The sequence below is a fragment of the Schistosoma haematobium genome, chromosome 3, assembly GCF_000699445.3.
Source record: "Schistosoma haematobium chromosome 3, whole genome shotgun sequence".
Taxonomy (NCBI): Eukaryota; Metazoa; Platyhelminthes; class Trematoda; order Strigeidida; family Schistosomatidae; genus Schistosoma; species Schistosoma haematobium.
This window is the reverse complement of record NC_067198.1, coordinates 3,544,165-3,570,376: the sequence shown is the minus strand read 5'-3', so window position 1 is coordinate 3,570,376 and position 26,212 is coordinate 3,544,165. Positions and strand designations below refer to the sequence as shown.

At 34.6% G+C, this 26,212-nt stretch overlaps 1 protein-coding gene across 2 annotated transcripts; it reads right to left on the bottom strand.

The window, feature by feature from the left end:
• Window positions 1-5,304: 5,304 nt before the first annotated feature.
• Window positions 5,305-25,637, bottom strand: REC8_1 (meiosis-specific component of sister chromatid cohesion complex). 2 transcript variants are annotated; one of them, XM_051212793.1, is made up of 16 exons: window positions 25,220-25,637; window positions 24,307-24,444; window positions 24,203-24,274; window positions 24,052-24,170; window positions 23,907-23,973; window positions 19,989-23,812; window positions 17,939-18,025; window positions 17,181-17,279; window positions 16,496-16,526; window positions 15,149-15,303; window positions 13,529-13,859; window positions 12,321-12,569; window positions 10,674-10,908; window positions 9,322-9,436; window positions 8,022-8,134; window positions 5,305-5,888 (listed from the first exon to the last, which is right to left on the bottom strand). In XM_051212793.1, the coding sequence occupies exons 8-16, from the start codon at window positions 17,195-17,197 to the stop codon at window positions 5,812-5,814; spliced, it is 1,323 nt and encodes a 440-aa protein (XP_051068709.1). In that variant the 5' UTR covers window positions 17,198-17,279; window positions 17,939-18,025; window positions 19,989-23,812; window positions 23,907-23,973; window positions 24,052-24,170; window positions 24,203-24,274; window positions 24,307-24,444; window positions 25,220-25,637; the 3' UTR covers window positions 5,305-5,811. The 2 variants fall into 2 exon arrangements, with proteins under 2 accessions (XP_051068709.1, XP_051068710.1); XM_051212794.1 differs by having other exon boundaries at window positions 19,989-20,209; window positions 23,593-23,812; window positions 24,203-24,444; window positions 25,220-25,389.
• Window positions 25,638-26,212: the final 575 nt, after the last annotated feature.

Below are 26,212 nucleotides of genomic sequence, written 5' to 3'. Positions count from 1 at the left end.
CTTTAGTCCACTTAGTAAAATGCAAAGAAATAGGATTCGCATCAGTACTTACACTATAATTAAAAGAACTTCTGGTAAATGTCTCAATGAAAAGAGTCGAAAAACCATGTACTTAGCTACAGGTTTGTAAGAAAGCCTATTATGTCACCTCAGAGTAACATGTGTGACATGGGTCACTGGACTTGAACATTAAAACTAAATCACGTACTTAGTAGCCAGGATTATACTCCTTTCCATATTCCCGTTAATAGTAAAACCATTAAGTAGAGGAGAAACAGGAGAAAATGGCATCCGAAACTCCCAATTACATAACAACGGGGATTGTATTGCGTGGTTATTACTGAGTAAAGTCAGTGACTTGGCACTTGAACATAATTTCTGTGGTAGCTTAGTCCACTACGGTCGTAATACTACAGAATCTATGGAGTACTTTGGATTCATTTCAAGTCACCCCGTCCATGTTTCTATTACATATGCTTTGAAAAGTTTCCTCTCTATTTACCCCAGGTGTCAGTTGACTTGGATCGGTAAGTCAACATCAGAAAAGCCAAAGTACGCGCTATCGCCCAGTTGAAAGCAAAACAACGCGATTGGGTAAATGACAGTTATAAGTTTCATTATAAATTTAAATGTACATCGTTACCTAAACAAATATTACCACCTAGTTTTTCAACCAATAATTGTTCAATCAGTAGGTAAAACTAAATTACATTAGGAAAATTAACTAATAAAAGACATACAGCAAATAAATATTATCCTAGCCTTTCTGAATAGGTCACATACGGATTGTTATCAAGATAACACTTGATATCGTTACAACACGGAATGTTTCCAGTTTAAGATGATTGCCTCAATTCACGGCGACATATACACAATGCTAGTCTTTGTGAGCAACACAATGTATGAGAGGAGTTAACCAGAATAGCAGTTGCCATAACCCAATACTGACTAAAAAAACGTAGATGTGATTCAAATAAAACTTACAGATACAATGAAGAAGTAAGGAAAGACTGCGAAAAATACAAATAGTTCCATCCTAAGTGGAATCAAGATAAGCAAAATATACATCCAAGGGAACAAAATGTAAAAAATCACAGCAGTGTGTATGTGGAGGTATATTCATGTACAGAACTTTCAAAAATGTTTTCACGAGTGCAAGAGAATTTGAGGGTATCGAAATCATGAATCTCATGGCAGAATGTCTTAAGTTCAATCCCCATCCTGATCTTTATAAAAGGCTTTTTAGATAAAAAAGACGTCGCCAAATTAGTGCAAACGGACGACACATATACCCAGTGAACGCGAAAAAGAACCACACGAACCTTCAAAAGACCCTGTTGTTCGATGAACAAACGTATGTAAATCAAACAGCTAGCGAAGAATAGATGAAAACAGTGATTTTTGACGTGAGAGCACTGACAAAAATTCTGAGTCAATGATTTTTCTAATAATAAAGCTAACTGATGTCAAAAATCTAGTCTTACACGTATATACAGACCAAAAGCGTGCATTTGTTACAAATGAAGCATGCACAGATAACTGAGTTCGTCTTGTTTGCATAGATTGCGATGGTGAGTTAGATGTATGGTTTTCGGAAGTACATTGACAACCATCACCACTTACATCCTAAAAACATGCATTTGACCCCAATGCACTGCGTGTATGTCCATATGTATAAAAAACGCTAACAAAAAAATACATTAGGTTTGGGTCATCGTTCTTTTTAAATAATAATATGACACAGTGTGCGTACAATTTAAATGGAATTATTATTCACATAAATCTTATTACCACATATATTTCTATCAGATAGACCTTAAGATTCGCCTACCGGTAAATTGTCACGAAAGCGAAAAAACATTGAAGATTAACCCTACAGCATGTACCACTAAGACAGTATAAATTTCGTCACTTGAGAGATACATTTTGTCAGAAATAGTGCGCTTAAACTAGATATAAGCACGATGTAACTTCTTGTTCGTCATGTTAAGCGTATTATTCCATCCCTATTCCAAATGTGTTCTTCAAAAGTGCTAAACCTCAGATTACTGATTGTCATGTAGAACGAGTTTTATCTCAACTATTTTCCAAATCAATCATCTTATTTTATCAACTGAGCTCTACTCACTATATTCCTATCAATAATTATTCATTATGTAATCATTTGTTTCTAGCCGTTTGAACTGTTGTCACAATGTTGTAGAATGTTTTTTTATCATATAAGGTATATATTTACAATATTCAGTCTATTTTATTTCCACCCTTGCTGTACTCTATGAATATGTCTTCAATAGAACTCCCAACCAAACACATTCATGTAAGTAATTTAAACCCATTATATAATCATGATCTTAAATATCACAGATTGTAAGCAGTTGACGAGAACCTATGAAGTGAAAATGAATTCATGCTATTCTGTCAGAATCTTTATTCTTGCACTTTTTAAAATGATAAAGGGAATTATGTGTATGGAAAAAGATATTATGTGGAGTGAACAGAAAAGAATATTTAAAGTGTCAGGAGATCAATCATGATAATAACAATAATATGAACATAAGCAGATTTGGATATTTACATAAAAAATTTGAACAAGCAAAATCTCAAAGGTTTTACTTTATTTTAAAGTCTGTCAAATAGATACCGGACCTTGTTTCTCATTCGTGTTCACACTGATACTTAATAGGTAACATAGGCCATTTTCAGAAAGTCATCAGTTTACCAAATGGTTAACTTATTTGCTTCTTGAAACAACCGTCTTCATTTGTGTGTGGATGATCTTTTTTTATTTTCATATTGCAAATGTAGTACGTTCTGGTACCAAAATCCGTACTGGCCTGAGACGAGTGAGCTCACTCGGGTCACATGATACACACTCATAAATAACTACTGATTTGGCTTGAATTAGTACTGTCGAGTGGCTAGACTGCCGACCATTGTGTATTACGAAATACCTAGAATCGTATGGAAACAATGAAAAATCACCTCAAATAAACCAATCCATCTGTACAGGCTCGCCAAAGGGATTGACTAGTTATTTCAATCTAATCGCCCGCCGATAACTATTTTACTCGATTTAAACCACGAGTTATCCTCTTATATCTTCTCTTTCGACCACTTTGTCTAATTTCCGTAGGGGCAATGTGCCGGATATCCAAATGGTCGTTCACGCAAATACCACATATTCTTATGAATTTTTTTTAGATTTATTATTGATGAATCGACTGACTAAACTGAAAACACCATGCACATTCAAAAATTGTTGTAATATTGCGTGCCTGATTCTGTTCTCACTAGATTTAAACTTTTTGTCAAAACTGGCTGTGGATATTTCGGAACTTTTGATTTATCTGAATTTAGATATTAATCTGGACTGGTTTAATTATATCACTGAATGTTTTATGTTTATAATACTTCATAATATTTGGCATCTATATATTCACTTAAACTAACCATGTTGTATCGTAAAAACGTCACATCCAAGTCTGTCGTAAAAGTACAATATAATTAGTAGCTTTATATGACAACATAATACTATGGGAATGTGTCTTAATTCTAGGAAACGTATAACTTGAACTACTTATTTGTTCTAAGTGGTATTGCTATTTATTCATAAGTATTATGTACCAAACTGACTAAAGCAATTTTTTATGAATTTAAATAAAACCAGAACAAATATTGATGCAGAATAATATGAATTCATTATATTTCGAGGTTTCTCATCAGTTGCTTACAGCCAATAAGATAAGAAATAGTATGGAATAATTGACATAAGTGGATGTAAAGGATTGGAATGACAAATGTTATCAATCATAACTATATATATAAGAACAAGTCAGATGAGTCACAAAAAGGGTATTGTACGAACCTTTTTTGACGGCGCACGTAAAATTTGCTCAAAGGAATGCTTGAAAGAAGAAATTGCTCTCATCACTAAGTGTCTACGTCAAAATACATATCCGGCGAAATTCATCCATTAATATGCAAATACCAACCCACGGGTCAAGTATGACAGAGTGGAAAAGAAAACTTGCTTCTTATACTTACGCTTTAAAGATGAAATTACTGGAATAATTAATCATAGAATAAATTCCGCGTTGAAAGTGACCTACCCAGCAGCAAAACTGACGATGGTATGAGAAACGAACTGCTCACTCAAACAAACTAAAATCGACAAGTCCTCTTTCCACAGTAGCTACAACTGCATTTACCAATTCACATGTACAGGCCAAAGCACATACATTGGAGGAACTGAGAGAATATATGTTCGCATTTCTGAGCATGTTTCAAAGAAATTGAGGCTGAGAGGGACTAAGGCTCTCAACAGTGCAATAGCTCGGCCTCTGACCTATTCTTGCACTTACATATTTGTTACCTCAATGTAAAATTCTAATATATATTTGGTTGTAAGCAACTAATTGCATGAAGTTTTTTATGAGAAGGCTTTATTAGCTGTTTCATATTTGTAATGAGGAAACTTTCAATATTTGGTATGAACACAGAGCTAATAAACCAATGCTTATTCAATTAGATCAAATTACATTCATTTGCATAGCGTAGGATTTAATTTGTTCTACAGATATTCTATTAGAACTGTAAACGCAATACTGATGATCTCGGACAACTTGGCTTTAAACTTTATCTATTTCTAAATGTAAAAACAATTAATGAAATTCTAATTATTAAGTAGGACGTACAAAACATACCGATCCGTATTACGTGTCTTATCGAAATGATTAAAAAAAATTTGAGTCACACTAATATAATAAGATAATTATGTTCTTCAACTGGTAGGACACAAGCAACAAGGATCAGTCTACGCAGACATCAGACTAGATTGACGTAGTGGGTATTTAAGCAACAACTTGATTGGTTTGTTATGGATATAACTAATGTTTATAGAGTAAAATGCCTTTTGTAGTCAGTCACTTGTATTAAATTACATCAAAGCAGTCATTAACTGTGCTTGATATAATCGACTCTAATGTGAAAAAGACAAATTATATCAACTACTTCACATTAGCTTATACATACTTTATATTGAACTTTTAAATGTCACAAATATTTGTTTATATGAGTGATATTATGTAATAAGATGAATCAAGGACTCATCTTCAGTCACGTATGTAAGACTGTAGGCTTCAGGGTGATATTAGCACACTTATCTATTCAATTTGAATAATGAGCCAAGAGCCCCTAGATGCTCCGGTTCAGCAGAGAGTGGGGAGAGTTCGCTCTCCTTTTCGAAATCCTCTCACATGGCCACGCGTATACAGCTACTTTTAGGGAATTCCTACTCACTGCATCCTCGCGATGGCGGTGTTGTTTACGAAATTAAGAGGATGAAAAGCGAATGTTTCGCGATTCAAGCAGGTTGGTGAATATGATGGACCCACCTAGGTGGGTTGGAAAACCTTGATACCAAACAAATGATTCACATGAGCTCTAGGATCCTGAGGGACGAAATGGCGTATGGACCAATCGTTGGTCACCGGATACCATGAGAACGTCGGAGGCTCCGGGAGTGACCTCCTAAGAAAAACACCTGCTTCAGTTTGGGCATCTGGGCAGTATCACAGCCCACACATAAATCAAGTGACTTGTGTGGTGCATATGTATTCGATGCCCCCTAGACATGAATTGTTGTCCACAGGATTTGCATGTAATGATGATAGGATCATCCATTATGAAAAATTGATTCATCAAAACTGATAAAGTAATATAATAAGAAAAGGTTGTATATAAAATGATAATAATATTCCATGAACAAACGGTATAACAAACAATGAATAATGGATTTAAAACTCATAATACTTAGTGTATTATTGTTATGAGAATTTGTCCAAAAGCTACACATTGTGATAAAATAATTTGGCGATTTTTGGCAAACTCTAAAATAACAAAAGAAATTTAATAAATCAATTAAATGTAAACATAAACAAAAGTTACCAAGACGAAGATTATTGGAAATTCTTGAAATCATGAATCAAACTTAGATTGGTAATCATCGAAAACTTGAAAGCACTGAACAGATGACAACTGAAGGGTCTCATACTACCCATTGATTTTGAATGATATCAGTCAACGTGTTCAACTATTGATTATGCGAGTTGTGAGGACTTCTGTCTGATATGTTGTATTTGACTATATTATTTAATTCAACAGTCAATGACTTTAAGAGTTAAACTTATTAGTGAAACTTTATCTCATTAACTAGTTAAATGGAGGTCCAGTAAGTCTAAATATACAGAACCTTGTTGATTATTTACAGTACCACATAAAACTAGGTAGTATGAGCTAGCTGATTTAGTACCAAGCAGACACGAACTTGAGACGGGTCGAACTCAGGACTTTTCGATCTATTAAATTTAAAACCAAATATCTACAAAATCTCCAGTTAAAATTTCACAAAGGACCAACTTCAGGATGAATTCTTAAAGGGTTTGTGAATTGTGACAAGTGAAATTTAATCATGTTAAGAAGGACAGTCATAACCGATTGGGTTGAATAATAGTTACAAATTATCTGGAAAACATTGTAGTCGGAGATTCGATCCACTGGATCTCAACTTATTGACCTAAAAGCGACGCAGTGACAACGAAACATGGTCACCGGCTTGATTCTCAGTATGACAGTGGTACGTACTGCTAACCTTCATACTAGGACCGGTTAGCTGTTTATTGTTCTTTGCTTTTCAATGGTACTCAGTTCTTGATGAAAATAAACTATAAATTGACCTAATTTTCACAAAAATAATCATCTAGAGGTTAATGTTGAACCATTTGGATTATAAATAAGGACGTGAAATAAACAGAGATGAGTTAAAAGGAATAATAAGAGCTTTAAATTTCTATCGAATGTGATGAAATATGATTAGTATATAAGGTATCACCGGTTTATTTATATTCAACAAATTCAATCAGTACAATGTTCACTTAAGTTTCTGACATCAACTTTAAATGAAAGCTATATTACCAACTAACTCCTGAATATTCAAATGGGAAAATGTACTACGTGAAGTTAAAATTCACCATGAAATTTCAAAGTATTAAAGATGAAAGTATAGTGTGCTGACAACCTTGGGCGAACTATCAGGTAATCAGGAGACGCTAACGAATTATAAAAGAATTAACAGCAATAAGCAATAATAGCTCTGATCTAAATAATCAACCTTCCTATGAAGAATTATTCATTTTAGTAAACGAAAAAGGTTAAGGTTTGCAGACTAGGGGTCGGGTTAGCGTTGTGAGTTAAGAATATTACCCCAAATAGATCTTGTCAACAAATAACACTCGAGATAACACAAAAAGGTTAGAGTTACGCTGGAGTTCTAAAGTGCGTCTACAAGTCAGGGTTGAAGTTTTCGTCAAGAGATGGCATCAACTATAATGCAATTCTTTACCATCCGTCTGTTTACAAACTTATAAAAGTTGAGATTCGAGTTAAAAATTAAGGAATTGAGTGATAAAATACTATCTAGCCTCACGAAGCACTATTGACTACATACTGAATTACATCAGGTACTTAACCAAACATTCTGACTTAAGAGTGTAAGTGTTTTGTAATTTATCATGGGCATAATCTAAAATTCACTTTTTGGTTGCATAATAGATATTGTTTTCAATTTCAAACATTGCCAATATTTATTTTGCTTGTGGTAACATAATAGTTATCTACCATTGCACTTCTGTATGGTTAACTCAATGCCATCAGTATATGATACCTTTACCCCACTAAACTAAGAATAATTATAAATGTTTTATCTTGGTAAAGATTTTCGTATACATCACGTTAGAGTGAAAGGTTTAGTCAAATTATTGTAGAACTCATTGCTATGAATCAACTGAGAACTGTGAATTCAATAGATGTGCAAAGCAGTGGTTCTTTGGTATTCCGTGTCTACAAAGTTTGATAAGTCGACATACTAGTTGAAGAGGATTGTGAACTGAGTTTTACCATTAGTGACAGAAATAAAAAAAACTTAAATAAAGAGAAAGAACAGTTAAAATGAATAAATTTCATACCTAAAAGCGTCATGAATACAAATGCTGCTTGTTTTTTACTGCAACCCAATGGACAAAGGTTTCCAATGTCGATCGAATAAGAATTTGACTCTATTAGTTGACTATAGAGATATCTAAATTGAAGAATCAGTGTTATTATATTCATGTAGGGAAAAATACTAAATATATCTTCAATACGTAGATGGATACAAAACAATCATACAAATCACGATTAAATTGTAGTAAAGGTTGAATCAAGGGTTACACTGTAATGGACATATCAACAACAGAGAAAGTTGATTTCTAAGTACGAACTCATGAACATTTTAATGGAATTCGGAAACTTAACACTAACAAAAAAAAACACTAAAAACAAAACTTATAGGTTGAACCAATTAAACATCAGTTCAGGCCTAAATAATAAATGAGAGTTGATGAGTAGTGAATACAATTGGTCAATATTTAGTTTAATTTTCCGAGGAAAAAGATATATGCTATCAGTTGACTCAATTTTCTGTGTGGTTGCGCCACAGGATTGAGCTGTACTATTCAGATTGTAGCGTTAAAGCATATACGGTGTCTGGTTCTCCTGAAAACCAATGTAAAATTACCCTGACCCACAGGGGTATATTATACAACTGTGAATGCCCCCAAATGCTCTGGTATGGCCAAGAGTGCGGTGGGTTAGTCCTCCTTCTTGAAATGGTCTCACACGGCCACGCGTATACAGCCTCTACCAGGGAAGTCCTACTCACTGCCTTCTTGTGGCGGGGGTGTTGTTTACGAAATTGCGAGGACGAAAAGCGAATGTGCGGCGCTTTAACCGGATTCCAAACCAATGGTACACATGGGCTCCAGTGTCCTGCGGGAAAAATGGCGTATGAACCAATTGTTGGTCACCGGCTACCATGGGACTGCATCTCCTCACGATGCTCCACTGCCTTGTGGGTCAGACCTTTAGGTCAAAGGCTTGGGGTGTGGCCCCCTAAGAAAACCACCTGCTTCGGTCTGAGCACCTGGGCAGTATCCCATCCCTCACACAAATTGAATGATTTATGTGGCGCATATCTATTTGGTGCCTCCTTGTACCAATGTTTATGTGTTAAAATAAAATAAATAATAATAAAATAATAGATCTTAAACCGCCTGGATGCACCATTATTCCACAACTGTAACTGGCGAAATGTTCTCAGATTACAAATAACTTAATTATTTGTGATATTAACTTCTAGGTATGGTAGTCCTTATAGTTTTAATATTACTTACAAATCTTTCGGAAGAAATATAAAAAGAAAAGAAACAAGTGAACAATTACAATTACCTCCATAATTGTGATTTATCATGAAAATGTTTTCCCGTTAAAGAGGAAACTTCAGTAGGCAGTTGAGATTGATCAGGTAGTGCTTCAGTTAAATTGGGAACAACAGACGTAGAATCTACAAACAATCAAAGGTAAAATATATACGACACATAAATAATAAAGAGTAACTACTATATATGTTCTGAAAATAAACCTACAGAAAAAAGTGTTTTAAAGATAGAACAATATTCATTTGCTTATTTGGGGGAAAGATTGTATAAGCAGTCATGTTTTTCGCTTTGAAATTCTTCAGTTAAAGACGTTCTAGAACACTTTTATACATAACGACGAACTACATAATATTCAGTCAGAAGCGCAGAACCTATCACCTATGTACGTTGATTCAACTTGTTATGATATATCAATATAGCAAGCTCGAATTATCAACATAAATTATATACTGAAAATCGTAACAGCATCAGAGTAGTGGGAAACATTAGGCTCAAACGATATGATTCGAGAAGAATGAATAAGCATTCCGTGATCGACAGAGCGACATTTCAACTACACTACAAATAATGAGGATTCTTGAAAACTAGTCTAGTTTTTTCAAACATACCGGGATCTTGTCAAACAACAACGCACCAGTGTTAACTAGGCTTCAAAATAAGTGAAGTAGTCAATACTTTCAACAACTTAAGCACAAGCATTCACGTAGAACAGTTCCAATGCAACAATTAACACTTAGAGAGAGATATAAATCCCGAACAAGTTTGCATTGTTGCTTAAGGTGATCAGAGGGCTGCATTTTAGCGGCATTTCTATCAGACAGAATTGTCACTATGAGAAGATGAATCAATATAATATCTCAGTAATTAAGCGATTCCTGAAAAAAGTAAGATGACGAGAGGGCTATCTCTGCTTGATGTCATTATATCTGACCGTAAGCTCAAACTCGATAACTAGTAATTCGGAAGAATTTTTTAAAAGGTCTACGAACGTTCGGGTACGTTTTTCAATGAAACAATAGCACGAAATATGTTGGTCCAGAAAGCGGAACGATGCCTTATGGTCAAAAACATATCACGTCTACTTATATTGTGATGCATATCACTTTCATCTTTGATTATCTCTGTAGCTGTTCCTAAAATATACTTTGTACCACAAATAATTTTATTGCAGTGGATTTCCTGCTTCAAGCAAGAAACAGGGAAAGGTGTGACCGGATTAGAACATCATTAGTATACGTCTATAACTCAAGACGAGCGACAGTTTATAGCTAAACTTCTTTGGCGATGTGGTCTAGTCACATCGTCTAGTGGAGATAAAACTTGATTTAGTGAGTGAAAATATTAATAAAAACATAAACTAACCCAACTCATTTTGTTGTTGCAGATTTTCTTCAGGTTCTTCAATTACAGGAACTAATGTTGTACACTCAGTAGGCAAAGATATTGAAGTCCCTGGAATAGGGAGATCTAGAGCTTGACGAGTTATTTCAGAAGCAGTATTATCACGTACATTTGTTACGATATCTGGGATAGGTTGATCACTAGCACCCCCAAAAGATTCTTTCATTTGCACTAATGATTCACGCACACTGATCGTCTAACGTAATATAAGTGAAAAGAATTGATATTTAAAAAGAATTACGATTATAACAGAATAACCTTCTATGATACCCAATACATAGCGGTGAAATTGGAGTAAATCACTAAAGGTCAGATATAGAAAGTGGTCATATCATCCCTATTAAGATGATTGAGTAATAAACTTTAACAGACAAGAAACGTTTGTGTATATTTATATATATGAAGAGGTATCAGTTTTCATAGAATCATTTGAGTGTCTATGAAGTTAATGAACTTGTGAAATAGGGATCTAAAAGAATAAAGAAGTAAAGACCCATTCATCACTTCGGTGTAAAATAATTAATCAGCTAAATGTAAAACTTCAAATGGATCAAGACTATAAAACCAGAAAGGCAGTCTAACTCTCGAGTTAATGAAAAAGTCGAACGTTTGAAGTCTGCTTTGTGAAGTGAATTCCGGATAATCTTTTATGCATACAAATTTAAGAAAACATATAGCTAAATAGCCTAACTTCAAAGACCTTTTCAGTGGTGTTTCAAACAATGTTAACACAAATGAGAAAGGTATTAGTACGGAAGGACAATATTTCCAAGATAAGACTGGTGTAAATTAAAATGGTATTGTTTACTTGAATCTTCCATTGATGTTTAGGACTGAAATTGATCAGTTTCATATTGGCATATGTGCATACTGTGTGTATTGCCTTAATTCACAAACATTATAGGCAAAGATAGACTGCAGTAGTTAAATGGATAACGCGATGGTGTTTGAAGCGAACGGTAAAAGGTTTGAGTCCCAAAAAGTGAACATCAACTCTGAGATGCAGGTACATCAATCTGACGAGTCCCAAATAGGACGAAACGCGCGTCCTGGATTTCACTGCTAGCCACTATCTATCATTGCTTATAAGACTGGTGTATTCTAAATTGTGTAGTGTCAATGAAGCAATTTATCGGACAGATTACATCAAAAAATGCTACGTGGGCAAACCAATAAATCGAAACAACGGAATGTGATCACTGTGGAACAAAAGTTACTACATATTAAATTAGTTCTTGGTATTATTATTTGATACGAATCAGCCTATACAAATACTTCAGCCCTAATGCTCGTCTCACTTGAAGATAGTCAACACCGGATGATTTTGGTAAATTAGATTTTAATCCATTCGGGACAAAATGACATAGATATAAGTGTCACAGAAAAAACAAACTCACAATGTCATTACCATTACTTTTTTATAGAAATTAATTAGCTTAAACAATTTTTATTTGTGAAATGAATCCGTTGAAATACAAACGGATTATCGATGAGATCAGTCCTCATGGACCGATATTAAAGAAAGGTGTTATGTTATCCAAACAAGATGAGTTTAAATGATGCAAATTATATAACAAAAATGGTATGAATAATTTTGTTTTATCTCACCTGATTATTGGTTACATCAATTATATTACTAGTTCCAAAAATAGATTCAGATCCAATTAGAGAAGAATGATCTCCAGCAATTCTTTGAATTTCTACTGAAGATTCATTTTCTTCTGTAATAGCATTCATTTTTATTGATAATGATTTAGCAGGACGTTTAGTTTGGATTACATCATTATTTAATGACAAATCATCTAATTTCCTTTTTTGTAAAGCTTTTTCACATAAACGCCGATGATAACACCAAAGCTAGGGGAAAAAAATACACATATTGATCTTAAAAATAAACTATTGATGTGATCCATTCTAATGTCAATGTTATATGAACTGATAAACTGTGCTTTAAATTGGCTTGCCACTATTTCTACGGATAAGAAAACACTTGGTTAGTTGCTGTGAATGCTACATCCAATCAGTCAGTTACAAAGTAGGATCAGGCATATGTATGCATCGGTCCAAGTTGCCACACCACATTAGCACAGCAAGACAAACATCGGACTCATAGAATCAGTTAACTCAATGGTGTAATATATAAAAAGATTTTATGTAAGGATATAGTATAGAAAGAAAGATATGAAACAATTTTAATCTCATAGTTTAAGGGCAGATGATAGAGAGTGTATACAACTACACTACATCCAATACAACAGTTTACACATTACTTTTTTCTCACAAAAGTATAAGAGTAGAAAATAAGGCACCACGACAACATTGAACTGATCTAACATGTTTTCATTGTAATAGTTGTTTTTTTTTCAGTTTTACTCAGAGGAACTAACTTCAAAAGTGTTCGGGGTGTTGAATATCAAACTCTAGTAGTTTTGGTTAACTTAGAGTTTTTAATCAACTCATTCAACTGGAAAAAAAAGTTGCAGGAAACTAATCTCCTACATAAATAACTATTTTAACTCGTTGTGTAGAAAAGATGTACGGATACATTGTTGAATTAATAGTTAATTGATCCGATTATTCAGGAAAACTAAACGAAACTGACAGAGCTTATGAAAACATTGAATATTTTGATTTAAGTTAGGCTGGTAATTACTTGTCTTAAGTCAGTTACATCTATAATCCATAAAACGTCTGCTCAAAGTCAACATCAACTCCGTTTTTATTAAAAACGCCGTTTTTACTGGAATGAAAATATGTGAGATAGGAAAATTCACTTTGTTACAAGTAAGAAGTATAGATGCAAACAAATGACGTACTTCACAAAGTCTTAAACTAAGAGCAGTTTCCAGATTACTGGGGACAGAGAATAATCGTGAAACACTCCGAGACAACAGATATCGTGTTTGACTGCGTGGAGTTGAATCAGCCAGATAAATGTCTCGTGTAACCATAGTCTCCTCGCCATGTAACATGTTCCAGCGTAATTCTGATGCTGTTAGTCGGGTGATTTCATCAATGATGAGCTTATTAGAATGCTTTTTTATACGACGACGATGCGTATTCTCCTCAGATTCGACAGGATGTAATGGATTTAATCGAGATAACGAAATTGGACATAAGTTCTGTTCAGAAGCACTAGTAAAGGTTCTAGTCATAGAAGAAATACCAAAATTATAGATATATGAGTATAAATCTTCACTACTAATATATTTTACGTAATGTGAATATGTAGTTTAAAAAAATCAGTTGAGCAATTAAAAAAAGTGGAAAAAACGAATAAAAGTCTTGTTACGTCCAAAATAAGTTGATATACATAATTAGACATCATGGTTTAAATAGGTCTCAACACATGATATCGTTTCAGTGCAAACAAATGAGTTGGTTTCTAGTGGTAACCATTTTGAAAACAGGATAAAAAGACGTTGATTCCCAGCTGTTCTTCCATCGATGAACACTTTAAAATCAACCAATTTTATGACAAAGTGTCGTAATCACAATAACTCCTATGATTGTAATGAAAGGTTTTCAGTTTCATTATTTACGATAACAAAATGTGGTCAATCAAAATTTTTCAGAGTACAATTTAATTCCTGAAGTACGCTGTTAGGCTCAACAAATTTGTGCATGATCTGGAACATAGGCTTTTTGGTATTTCTGGAGCGATTTAGCTTCCTCTTTTGACAAAATCCATTTTTGTGATCCATGAATTTACATTTTCTGCAACGATGATAACATCATTGTCATGACTGAACTAGGCAATAACCATAAAAACTAAGAGAGCATTCTAAAAACGTATCGTTCGACTAAACCATCTCTTTTACATATAAGTATATTTAAGAAAAGAAGCGGGTTATCCTTCTCTTTGTATGAAAAAAATTTGCATCCTGTTTTGTTACCGATAACTATGATGTCATATACGTATTCGCTCATAAAGGTATGTATTTTCGAATGGATCTTTAGCGAAATTTTCAATATGTGTCATAAACACATCAGCTAATAATGACACATTCACATAAACCTCTATCAATCTGTTGAAAGGATTCATTTTTAAATGTGAACTAAACTAAGTCGGTGCATTAAAGTAACGAATCTTTAGGAATTATTAGAGAAATGAATAAATGATAACCTTCATATTTTTATATCATTATTCAGATTTAGTAGAAGGAAGAACTATTTTAATTTTTGAATTGGTTATTTGAAGCGAACGATAATGGGATTGAAACACCGGAATAAACACCAACTCTGGAGTGTAGATAAATCAATCTGGCGTAATTCAAAATAGGATGAAACGCATATCCTGGATCCCATTTGATAATGATGATCCATCTCTACTTATTAAGGTGTTTTAAGTTTTCTTTATACATTTCTTTTTGTTGTGTTTTTATAGGAGATTTATGTGACTTGAAAAAAGATAAATTATAAAATGAGTAACTAACCTTTCTTCTTCTTCCTGCGGTAATATCTGAGTCATTTCTGTTTCTGTTAAAAAATCTTTAGTCAATTCAACTTGTTCTAATACAACATTCGATTGTTTGATGTTTTCCAAATGAGTAGAATTATTAATTATTTCAGTGCTGAACTGTGCAGAAGGCTGAAATAGAAAACAGATGCTGTGGTGTGAGCTACTTATATTCACATAAGTAGTATATAACGACGGTCAGGCATAGAATGTATTTCAGTAGAAGATCGAGAAGAAAGAACGGGAACCGAAATCAATTGGTATGAAAATGCATGAACAATGAAACCTGAAACGATGGACTGATATTTGCAAAAAGAACAGTCAAGTTCGAGACAATTGATTGACATTTTGCAAATTAACTATTTACCATATGGTTCTCAGATTTTAGTGAGATGTTCTGTAATTTCATGTTCTAATGCCCCACTTGTGTTCTTGTTCACTACAATACTACCATAACTGCCCTTGTTAAATAGAATTTGCAAACTGAAACATGGATATAAAATAATCTAAATATTAACTAAATAATATGCATGATAACGTAGTTTATAATTCCCAATTAGAAAATAAATCAATGTGGCCTATTCCGTGGTTGAACATTGTTGTATCCAAAACAAAGATATAACATGAAAACATCATGATATATCCATAAAGATATTGAAAACACATAGAAGCCCGTTTAATATATAAGAACGATGATTGTAAATGCGTGAGGAATACTATTCGTTAGTTATTTAGACAAAATGAAAATCTGTTCTTTACATAGCCTACTCACACATCAGACAAAATTGATCGTTGAGATAAGAGGTGGTAGGGCATAGGTATGGGAAGCTTTTGATGCGTTAGCTCCACACTTTCAAAAGTATTAATGCCCAAGAAGAAAACCAATGTGGTGAGGTAAGTTTGGATGTTTTTTTAGGGTCGACTTTTCCTAACTTTTTACTTCCATTGTGAGAAGGCAAGACCACTGAAGATGCTAGTTGTCCAAGGGAAACATTTCACTACTGTCACATTCCTCTACAGTCAGAAGTACAAATTCACCCTCGTACCATAAGTTAGTGCTTTGAGTTCAAAAATTTTTCCAGTCGATCTATCTGAAATGGTAGAACATTAAGGAAAGAATGTCCAAGCCAGTATAGCTTGAGTTATTACGATAGGCAAACCCGACTACCACGTCAAGGTAGCAGCTACTCTAAGGGATGTAGCTTGTTACATGAACTTTAGAAAAACATTCCGCTGTATAAACTGGCACACACATCGTTGTACATGCAAATCGAATGATCAGTAGGTAAAAATAACTAGAATTATTATTTGATTCGTAACTTACCATTAGTGAACTATCCACATTAGTTGAAATTCTGGAAATGTAGAAACATAAATGAATACATAAGCAAATTCAAGTGGAATACTTTAATATAAATAAAGAAAAAAGAACTACAGTAGGCTGACATAGTTGCTATGACCATAGAGCTTTTCTTTTTGATCGTTCTTTGTTTCCCCATTTTCTTTTTCGGTGCCACAATGTATCAGGTCTCATGTGTTCAAAATGAAATGATCAAACCTAGTAAACTACCTCGAACCTAAGCATCATTTAGTCCAACGTTTTGATTATACACAGAATACACTATAGAATTAAACTACTAAATTAGATCACAACCAAAGATTTAAATAAAACAACATCCAACAGCCCAATCTAAAATCATGAGTTAATTAAACTTCCAAATATAACGATAGTCTACATATTTTTTTAATTAGGGTAAGGCAAATGTCTTTGCTCAGTAACCAATCACACTTCGTCGTAAATGAACAAAAATTCTGTCCCACTTTGAAGATAGAGTGAATGTGAGTCGTAGCCGACTCAGGTCTAAAAATCTACTTCTTAGGTAATTTCAAGCACACTGGTACTATTTCACACATCAACATTCCCAATCATTAAACAAGTTGGTCCGTAGAATAGTTTTATCATACTAAAATTCAAGCAGATGCAAGAATTTCGTAGGAAAGAAACTTACGCATTGACTGAGTCCATAGGTACGTCAGAAGACTGTGAAACTATGCATTTATTAGCGCTTCCTTGAGCAAGCGTTTTCGCATTAGTCAAATCCTTTGAACTTGAAAAAAAGCGATTGTTAAAAAGGTAGTGAATTACAACATAATAAAAAAAGTGAGATGATAATCTCTCAGATAATTTACGATGTGTCATAGAAGCTGAGATACAATAAACCCAATGCAGTAGTACTACATATCAATTATTGTTTCTCAACACTACACATGCACTTCGGATCATCATAGAGTTGAAAACAATAGTAACTTACATCACAAGTCTATAAATCGCATTAAGATAGGCTTTATATATAATTACAGTTTATCAATATTAGTGCAAAAAATTCAGGCAATTGATTCAAAGTGTCAGTACGATATACTTTATGATGACAAAAAACCTTGATAATTCACAATGGAAACACACACTTCACCTTAAACTAATCAAAGCTGATGACGATGGCTACTGAGATAGCAGTAATCTTTACAGAAATACTGACTAGATAGAACTAGGTGGAAAAATTACAACTGTCGGGACACAGTGGTTCGCATAATAGATTTTCAGTTAACAAATTATATCTTCAAATCTATTTCACGTGCTTACGCTTGTACGGACACAGTTGATTAGTTTTGCTAAGTTCAGAGCAAAAGTCTAGATTTATATACACTTTATCGAATACATTTAAATGTAATAAGTACAATTAAGTAAAAATTTTCAATCGAAACTTACGAGTTCACTATCTCTGTACGTACGGGGACAAATTGATTTAATACGGAATCGTATATGACATTACTTTCTTGTATTGTTGTTATCGGCCTTGAAAGAAATGTTTTAGAAAGTAAATGACACGATTCAAACGTATTAGTAGTACACTACATAAAAAACGCAATTCTCAGGTGGGTCATTTTCGTTGTGTCGCAAAATCAAGACAGTGTTTACAAATTAATTGTCACTTCGCATTCTATCCGAATGATCGAATGACAACAAATTTTATGGACAGATCAACACTTCACAACTAAATTCTTATATATATTGAGGAGGATAATATAACGTCTCAAACAGTTCTATTTAAATGTGGTATTTAAGTAATACATTTGCCTAAAAATACTCGTCATTATACCGGTGCTATTCTGGACTAATACTGCGTTTGAATCAAAAGAATGTTTTATTTAATTACTTATTTAAAAACATAAACATTGGTACAAAGGGGCACCAAAATATATATGGGCCATAATAAGTGTGAGGGGTATGATACTGCTTGGTTGCCCAAAACGAAGCAGGTGGTCTTCTTAGAAGACCCTTCTCGAGTCAATGACCAAGAGATCTAATCCACAAGATAGTGGAGAAACGTTAGAAGATGCAGTTTCACGGTAGCCGATGCCCAATTTGTCCTCCAAAGACCACTGAGTTCATCTGCGCCATTAGTTTGGATTCAAATCTTCCGAATTCCCCTAGATGGATCCTGTGTGCCTACCAACTACGTTTAGGCGCAGGATATTTGCTTTTCGTCCTCTCAAATTCGTAAACAACACCATCGCTAAGAGAAGGGAATGAGTAGGATTTACTTGGAAGTGGCTATATACTCGTGGTCATATGAGAGGAAGAGCGGACTCGTTCCGCTCTCGGTAGTACCAAGGCAGCTGAGAGCCAAGATTAATTTGTCGTAATTATTTTACAATGTCAGGCTGTAGATAAGTGAAAAAAAGTAGCGAATCTTGGATGTTAACTAAATTTTAAAAGTTTGAGGCGTCATCTCTAAACATAGCTAAAAACTTTACAAATTAAAATCAGATAATGTTTGGGTTAGTATGCAGAAGATACTTGTAAGTTATCAGTATTTGATGACAGACATCTTATTAATAGTGTTCACATCTGCTGGGATCATTGGGTAAGTTATAGTGAGGTTAGACGCAGGATATTAGGGAGTGATGATAAATCAGTTGATGAGGTTGTGGATCCCCATCGAATGAGATGGTTGGACCGCGTATTACGCATGCCCAAACACCGATTACTACGGCTCACAATGCTGACAAGTGCTGAAGATGAATGGAAGAAAGTTATGGGCAACCAAACCGAAACGTGACATCAGTCCTTGAAGTCATGCTAGTAGATGCAGTCTACTTGGTTGGGGTCCGCGTGACTGTCGAATCCATGGTTAGAGACCCTGGATGACATGGCTCAGAACCGATCACAATGGTGCAGAAGTATACACTACTTGTCTCCCCTCAAACTATGAGATTGAAATTACTTTACATCTCTCTTTCTACGAACTAATTCTTTCTTTCTGTACTATATCCTTATACACAATCTTTCTTTTATACATTAATACCATTGAAGTGACCACTTCTATGAATTCGGTGTTCATGTTGTTGTGCTAATGAGTCATTGCAATTTGGGCCAATGCATATACGTGCATGGTTTTACGTTTTAGCTGACTGACTGTTAGGCAGAAAGGAGAGAATTATGGGAAAATGATCATTTATGAAGCCACTAATTCGCTAACTCAGATAAGAGAAACCAAAATGTACTACAGATAAAATTTATGCTTTTCTATAATATGTCGACCATAATGCAATATAGGTAAGTAGAGAAGGCGGTTCGTTTTATAAACGTGAATCAATTGATGGATAATAAACGTACTAAACATGCACGTAATATACGCAGGTAATATCATGCCAGGATTCTTGTCACTTGAATTGAATTTGATTAAACTCAACAAAATTAGACTGTCAATTTGACAAGAAAGAAAAATAAGACCAATGAACCGAGAAAAACAAACCTCTGAGGTTTATCTGAATAATATGATCTTTCTACTGCAGAATATTCTGTAACTTCAGCTTCACTCTCATGTACTAAATGTTTAGAAATGTGTCTCTTGCCATTTTGAATCTCAACAGGAATTAAATCTACTGGTTGGATGGTATGATGATCACGATTTATCGATTCAAGGATAAACTCAGGCAAAAAATCTTCACCAAATGAAAAACGAGTACCAGTTGTCTATAATAAGACAGAAGACATGCAGAAGTAGTCATAAATACTTGTTTCAACATAGGTACCAATAAGCTTAAATAGGGTCGGTATCCTTAATAAAAGGAACATGTAGCAAGTGTGTGAGATTGGAATATCCTGAGTAGAACATGTAACAAAACTACCTCATCAATCAATGTCCATACATAATTCACTTTTATAAACGAAAAGACGATTGTCATATTCAAATGTATCCAATCTTTTGTTTTCTCCAAGATTCCTTTGGCGATTTCGTTTTATACTGATTTACCATTTTGAACTGTGAGACATGTTACTAATAAATCAGTTTGCTGGATTTGCAGGTTGTTCTAGTCAGACCTACACAGCAGAGATACAGCTTTAAATGGTATAAATGTCTACTGCTAGGTAATAAATGGTATGGATCAAGTCAGTGAAGCAATAATTAGAGTAAACTCTTCATAGCCGTTACTCTGTCTTCGTTTGTTGTTATGAATTATGAGGATAGTGAAAATTTATCGAAACGAGGAAGGTAGGGAGATATACATTACATAGAAAATCAGTAATATGAACCGTAACTCCTTAGAGTAATAGACAAAACGGTGACTCGGGTAAATATGCACCAGACATTGATTCAAATGTTAATTTAAACCGCTATTGCTAACGTAAGCCATTAAGCCTTGTATTTATGCCAAACTGAAATTGATACATTTAGTGAAATCACTACTAGACTGGTCTTTGATTATACATTTGCAAGCGCGCGTTCCAATAGCCCAGTGTTTTTAAACCTGTGGATTAACTTTGCTTTTGTGTGTTTATGTATCAAAAGTATATTTGGTCAACATTAACAAGGATTATTTCGGTTAAAGTTCGAGATTTTCTTCAAATTCGTATTGAAGTACACTATTTTTGGTTAGTTTTGCACTTCCTGGGATCTTGTGTATTTTTGTCGGTTTTTCTTTTAATTGGACAGAGTTTATACAGTTCTATTGTTTGAGGTTATTATTCATTGGGCAAATGTTTTGTAAGTTTTTTTAACAACGATTGACTGTGTGGACAGTGTTATATTCTAGCGAAGATTAAATTACGAGACCTATTAATGAACAAATATTATCTATATATTCTTATGGTATAATTAGATTATGTACATCTATATTTCCCTTGTTATAAGCATCATTTTGACCTATATATTATTATTGTACGGTTCACTGTTCTTAAGCTATGTTCAGTTTATTGACTACTGTATCCCACATTCAGTCACATTTTAGCGTTTTTGTGTATAAATGTTGTTTCCTATTTTATGGTGCGTTGCGGTCTGTTTGGTTGATATATAAACCCAGTATGTCTGAAATAAATGATTCGATTCGCATAGTGGAGGCTGTTATTGGTGTTCTAGACTCGGCTGGTGCACATAAAACGTCCTCCAAAGGAAGTATGAAAGAACTTGCTTTTATTACGTGAAAATGCATATACAGTGAAATTGATCGAGAAGTATTTCAAAACCAACGTACACGTTGAGTACGTTTTAGTGGAAAAGAAAACCTACTTGTTATATCTGCGCTGTAAAGGAGATGAAATCACTGAAAAAATCAACTACGGGGTGAATGCCGCAAAGAGTATTGCTTATTTAACGCCAGGACTGACGGTGTTACGCGGAACGAACTGCTCATTCGAATAAAGAAATATAGATAGATTCCCTTTTCTTAGTACTTTCAACTGCATTTACCAATTTACATGTAAGTGGCAAAGAAAAGACATTAGAAAGATCGAGAGAAGAGTAAATCTTCGCATTTCTAAGCAAGTTCCAAAGAATTTGAAACTGAGAGGAGGAACAGCTTTAAATAGAACGATAGCTTGGCATTTAATTGATACAGGGCATACAATTGACATTCCCCAATCCTTCCAAATTATCGGCAGACAAAAACACAGTCTCTTAGGTAAGAATAAAGAAACTCAAACCTGATTTATGTATCCATAAAGAGACAGAAACCAACTGATCAATATCTTGGTAAATGCATAGTTCTGAACAATATCACCTTTAGTTATTATTTCTATCATTTTATTAGCGTTTATTTTGTAAACTAATTTTTATTTTATGTACACCAAAATCATCTCTTTATTCAGCGATTTTTTACTTCCAATTAATTATCTCAACTCTACAAATTTTTCTATTAGTATCATTATATGACCCATCTTATCGACTTCTAATTCTAAAAGATCACCACTCTGACATTTAGTAAAAGGAAGAACGAATCGAGCAAATAAATTTCTTTTAAATTAGTTTTCCATTATGGTTTTACAGTCATATACATGATTTGATACAATAAAATAATACTCATCGCTCGATTTGTTTATTTTTTAACAACTACATGTCTTTTATATTTATTCACAAGTTCTATAATTCATCACGCGATCTACTTCATTCTTTTTCAAGATTTCACTTAATTACTTTCTAACACCTTAAGATATACTCGTTAACTAGCTGATTATTAAGTGATTTAATACTGGCCTACCGTATGCGGAACGATAATTTTGGTATGAATGTTTCATATTTTTCATCGCCTAGAACTAATCATCTGTGACTACATTTTTAAAAAATTTGAAGATCATGACTAAGCCATTCACGGCCTAAGTTTCGTTTTCGCACTGAGTAGTGAACTACAATAATTCTTTACAAGAACACGTAATATCCATTTATTTATCTAAACACATAAATATTAGTACAAGGGGGCAAAAAATGTATGAACACCACACAAATTATTTGATTTTTGTCAGGGCTGAGATACTGCCCAGGTGCCCAGACCAAAGCAGTTGGTTTTCATAAGGAGCTACACCCCGAAACTTCGACCTGAAGGTCTAGTCAACAAGGCAACGAAGCAACGTTAAGAGATGCGGTCCCATGGCAACCGGTGACCCACAATGGGTTTATACGCCATTTGTTCCCTCAGGATCCTGGAGCCCATAAGCACTATTGGTTTGGAGACAGGGTTTTCTAACTCCCTGAAGCCGATCCTCCGTATCTACCATTCGCTTTCGTCCTCATAATTTTGTATACACCACCGATGCGAGAATGCAGTGAGTAGGACTTCCCTAGCAGTGTTTGCAAGCGCGTGGCTATATGAGAGCATTTTGAGAGTCGACACTTTCCACTCTCGGTCGTAAAGGGGCATTTGGGGGATACCAGTACCTGTTGATTTATTCAGGGCTAGAGTGGGTTTCTATGGTACTACGAACTGCAAGGACTAGTATAGGCTGCTTGACTTTTTATCCTTAATAGTGAAAATTGACTTCGAAACAAGGATTCGAACTCTAAACATTCTATAAGCTTAAATATCTAAATAAGACGTTCTAACTTGGGCAAAAAACAAATATGGCGAGGATTATGAACAACATACCTCGACCGAAGGGTCTTCCACCAAAGTTATGTCTTCATTTCGTGCTTGATACAGAGTTTGTGTATCCATGAAATCCAGACAAGGTTCATTGATACTGGGCCAAAACAAATCAGGCAACTGAAGATTTCCAAAATCATTTGTTTCGTTGTACAAGTTTAACAGAGGTACTTCAGGATCATCAACTGGTGCGCAAGTTTTACGCTTTGTACGAGATTTAGTACTGTATACATAAAACAAAGAACTCGTTAAAAATGTAGAGCAACAAACTGTGGCAAATAGACAAACGAACTAACAAACGTGAACAAAGTTTTTACCAAGTGGGTAGGTCAATGGACCGGCTTGTAGTTACAGAAGCTTTCTGGCTCAGCTCTTGCAAGTCACCTAGTATTTATAAACAAATCGGAATATTTAATCAGCACAAAAAAAAACAGAAAAAGGTAGCCAGTATGTCTAACTTACGTAGCATAACAATAGTTTTTTCTCTGTAAATGATACAAATGCCGAAGGTCAACTGGGATGCTAAGTACAATGAGAGTCGAAGTTGTGTCTCTCCTAGAATATATGAAGTTATTTCATTGCTAGCAGCAATAAAAGATGAGACTAAACATACCAAGCAGTAACAATATTGACAGAATTTAGTTCCTTTCTTGATAGTTGTTTTCTTACCCTGGTAGCTGCCAGCCTTTAAAAAGTCAGTGATGTAAGATATCAAACCATATAATCCCGAACTTCCCTCGATGAGCTGAAAGCAAATCGATACTATAAAACATCTAAGATATATGTAACGTTCAGCCTTTGGTAAGTATGAGGCTAGTTTATAGGTTTGTCAGGCGCGGAAATGTCTATGGGAATCTGAAAGAGATGAATAAGTGTACTTATAAGGTGATTACTCAATAAACACAGCAAAAATGTATGCTTAATGATGATATCATGGTAAAAAAATTTAAGTCCCGGGTATTCTTAAAGCTTACTCGTGTTTTCTGTACCAAGAAACACCCAGATTTTCCCAAACTATCTCAACTGACCAGCAAGAATAGAGGAAACAACAAAAGTAACGCGCTAAAAAGTTTCCTTTTTGCCTAGTATGGAAAATAGTGCAACATTTCCTATTGTTGTCACTGTAGGTTTGAAATGCCAACAAATTATCGGCTTCTTGTATAAGTAAATACCGAATCTTCCTTCCTTTGCATCTGTTCACGTACAATTTTATGCACCGCTATGCACTGATTGCTTTATATGCTTCATTTAAGACTCTAATGAGAACACGGATAACGTGTTTACAGCTACACGCAAAAGAACGTCACTCGAAAGGTATGTCAACAAATGGACAATGTAAGCTAAACGTTTCAATCCGTAACATCATTCGTATTCTTTAGGAAAACCTATTAAGTTATTTCTAACTGAATCTGTCGCGCTGCCATGTAATTTAGAAGACATTTTAAAGCGTTCTCCCCATACTTCGCTCCTAACTCCTTAGTGATCCTTCAAATTGTTCTCCTTGTGTTTTCCCTTACTTCCTCTTTTACCTTTTTTTCTAGAAAGATTCCCGGTTTGGTAATGAAAGATTAATAAGAGAATGATAGAAACAATAATACGGTGACTTAGTGGGCACATTAAGCACACTTACATATAGCTAGGATACCGATTGATAGCGATCAGTAATACAGTGCAACTAAAATAATTCAACAATTACAACCAGAAGTGAGGCACGGTAAAGGAGTTCCTTCAAGCTCGTTGGCACGAGATTCCGAAACCGTCACACGTGCATTTGAATAAGTTACGTTTTATGTGGCACCACCTGATGTAGGTTCAATATCTATTATTATTAGGATAAGCTTAAGTAAATCACAAAGTTTCTTCTGCCTAGCATCGCACTGTGAACACAAAGTTTCAAATGTTCGATAGGCTTCAATATTGTTAGTAGGTAGATCACAGCAGTCCTAGTGAATATAGCAGCCATTTTGTGAGGTTGGTTTAGCTTGAATTTATGCGAATATGTTTGTCTGTAGAGAATAGGGTTACTGAAATTGGCTGTTATATTTTCGATGCACAGGAGGTTGTTTGGTTGAAGTACATAGATTAAAATACTTCTCGCTACCTGTTTTCATTTTCAATTGCCAGCTTGGTTGAATACATCAAGGACGTTTAGGGCATGACATCACTGTTGTTCGCGACGTCTTTTTGATCATGAATCCAAAACTCAGTCAAATCAGAAGCCAGGAATGAAGGATTTCGGATGTGAATTTGAAAATTATTCGATATGTCAAGAAGTGTTCGATCTAAGCTGAGTAGTTGTTGCGAGAGATGCTTAGAATGACGGGTCGGCTCGTGATTTGGTGAGGATGCTTGATCGGCCGCCTTCGAGTAGGGTATGTCCCATAAGACCAGTGAAGTCAACATCAATGTCAGAGACTAACAGAACTATTTCTGTCGGGATTTATGCATCCCCATATATCACTTCCTCTTGGTGTGGTTGTGATGAACATAAGACGCGCACAAAATACGTTTAAACTCAACGAGCCTGCCATTCCTATCCCTCCTTCTGATAGCTTGTTACGTTCCGTTTTCCATTTTTCTTCTCAGTCGTCCTAGAAATTAAAGAAACGTCAAAACATTTCTG

Excerpts from the sequence above, each read along its gene's own strand:
- REC8_1 (XM_051212794.1), bottom strand. Across the intron at positions 20,210-23,592 it reads TGGAAGACCCTTCGGTCGAG|ACAACTGGTACTCGTTTTTC; the intron begins GTATGTTGTTCA and ends GTCTTATTATAG. Across the intron at positions 9,437-10,673 it reads GCAACAACAAAATGAGTTGG|ATTCTACGTCTGTTGTTCCC; the intron begins GTTAGTTTATGT and ends GATTGTTTGTAG.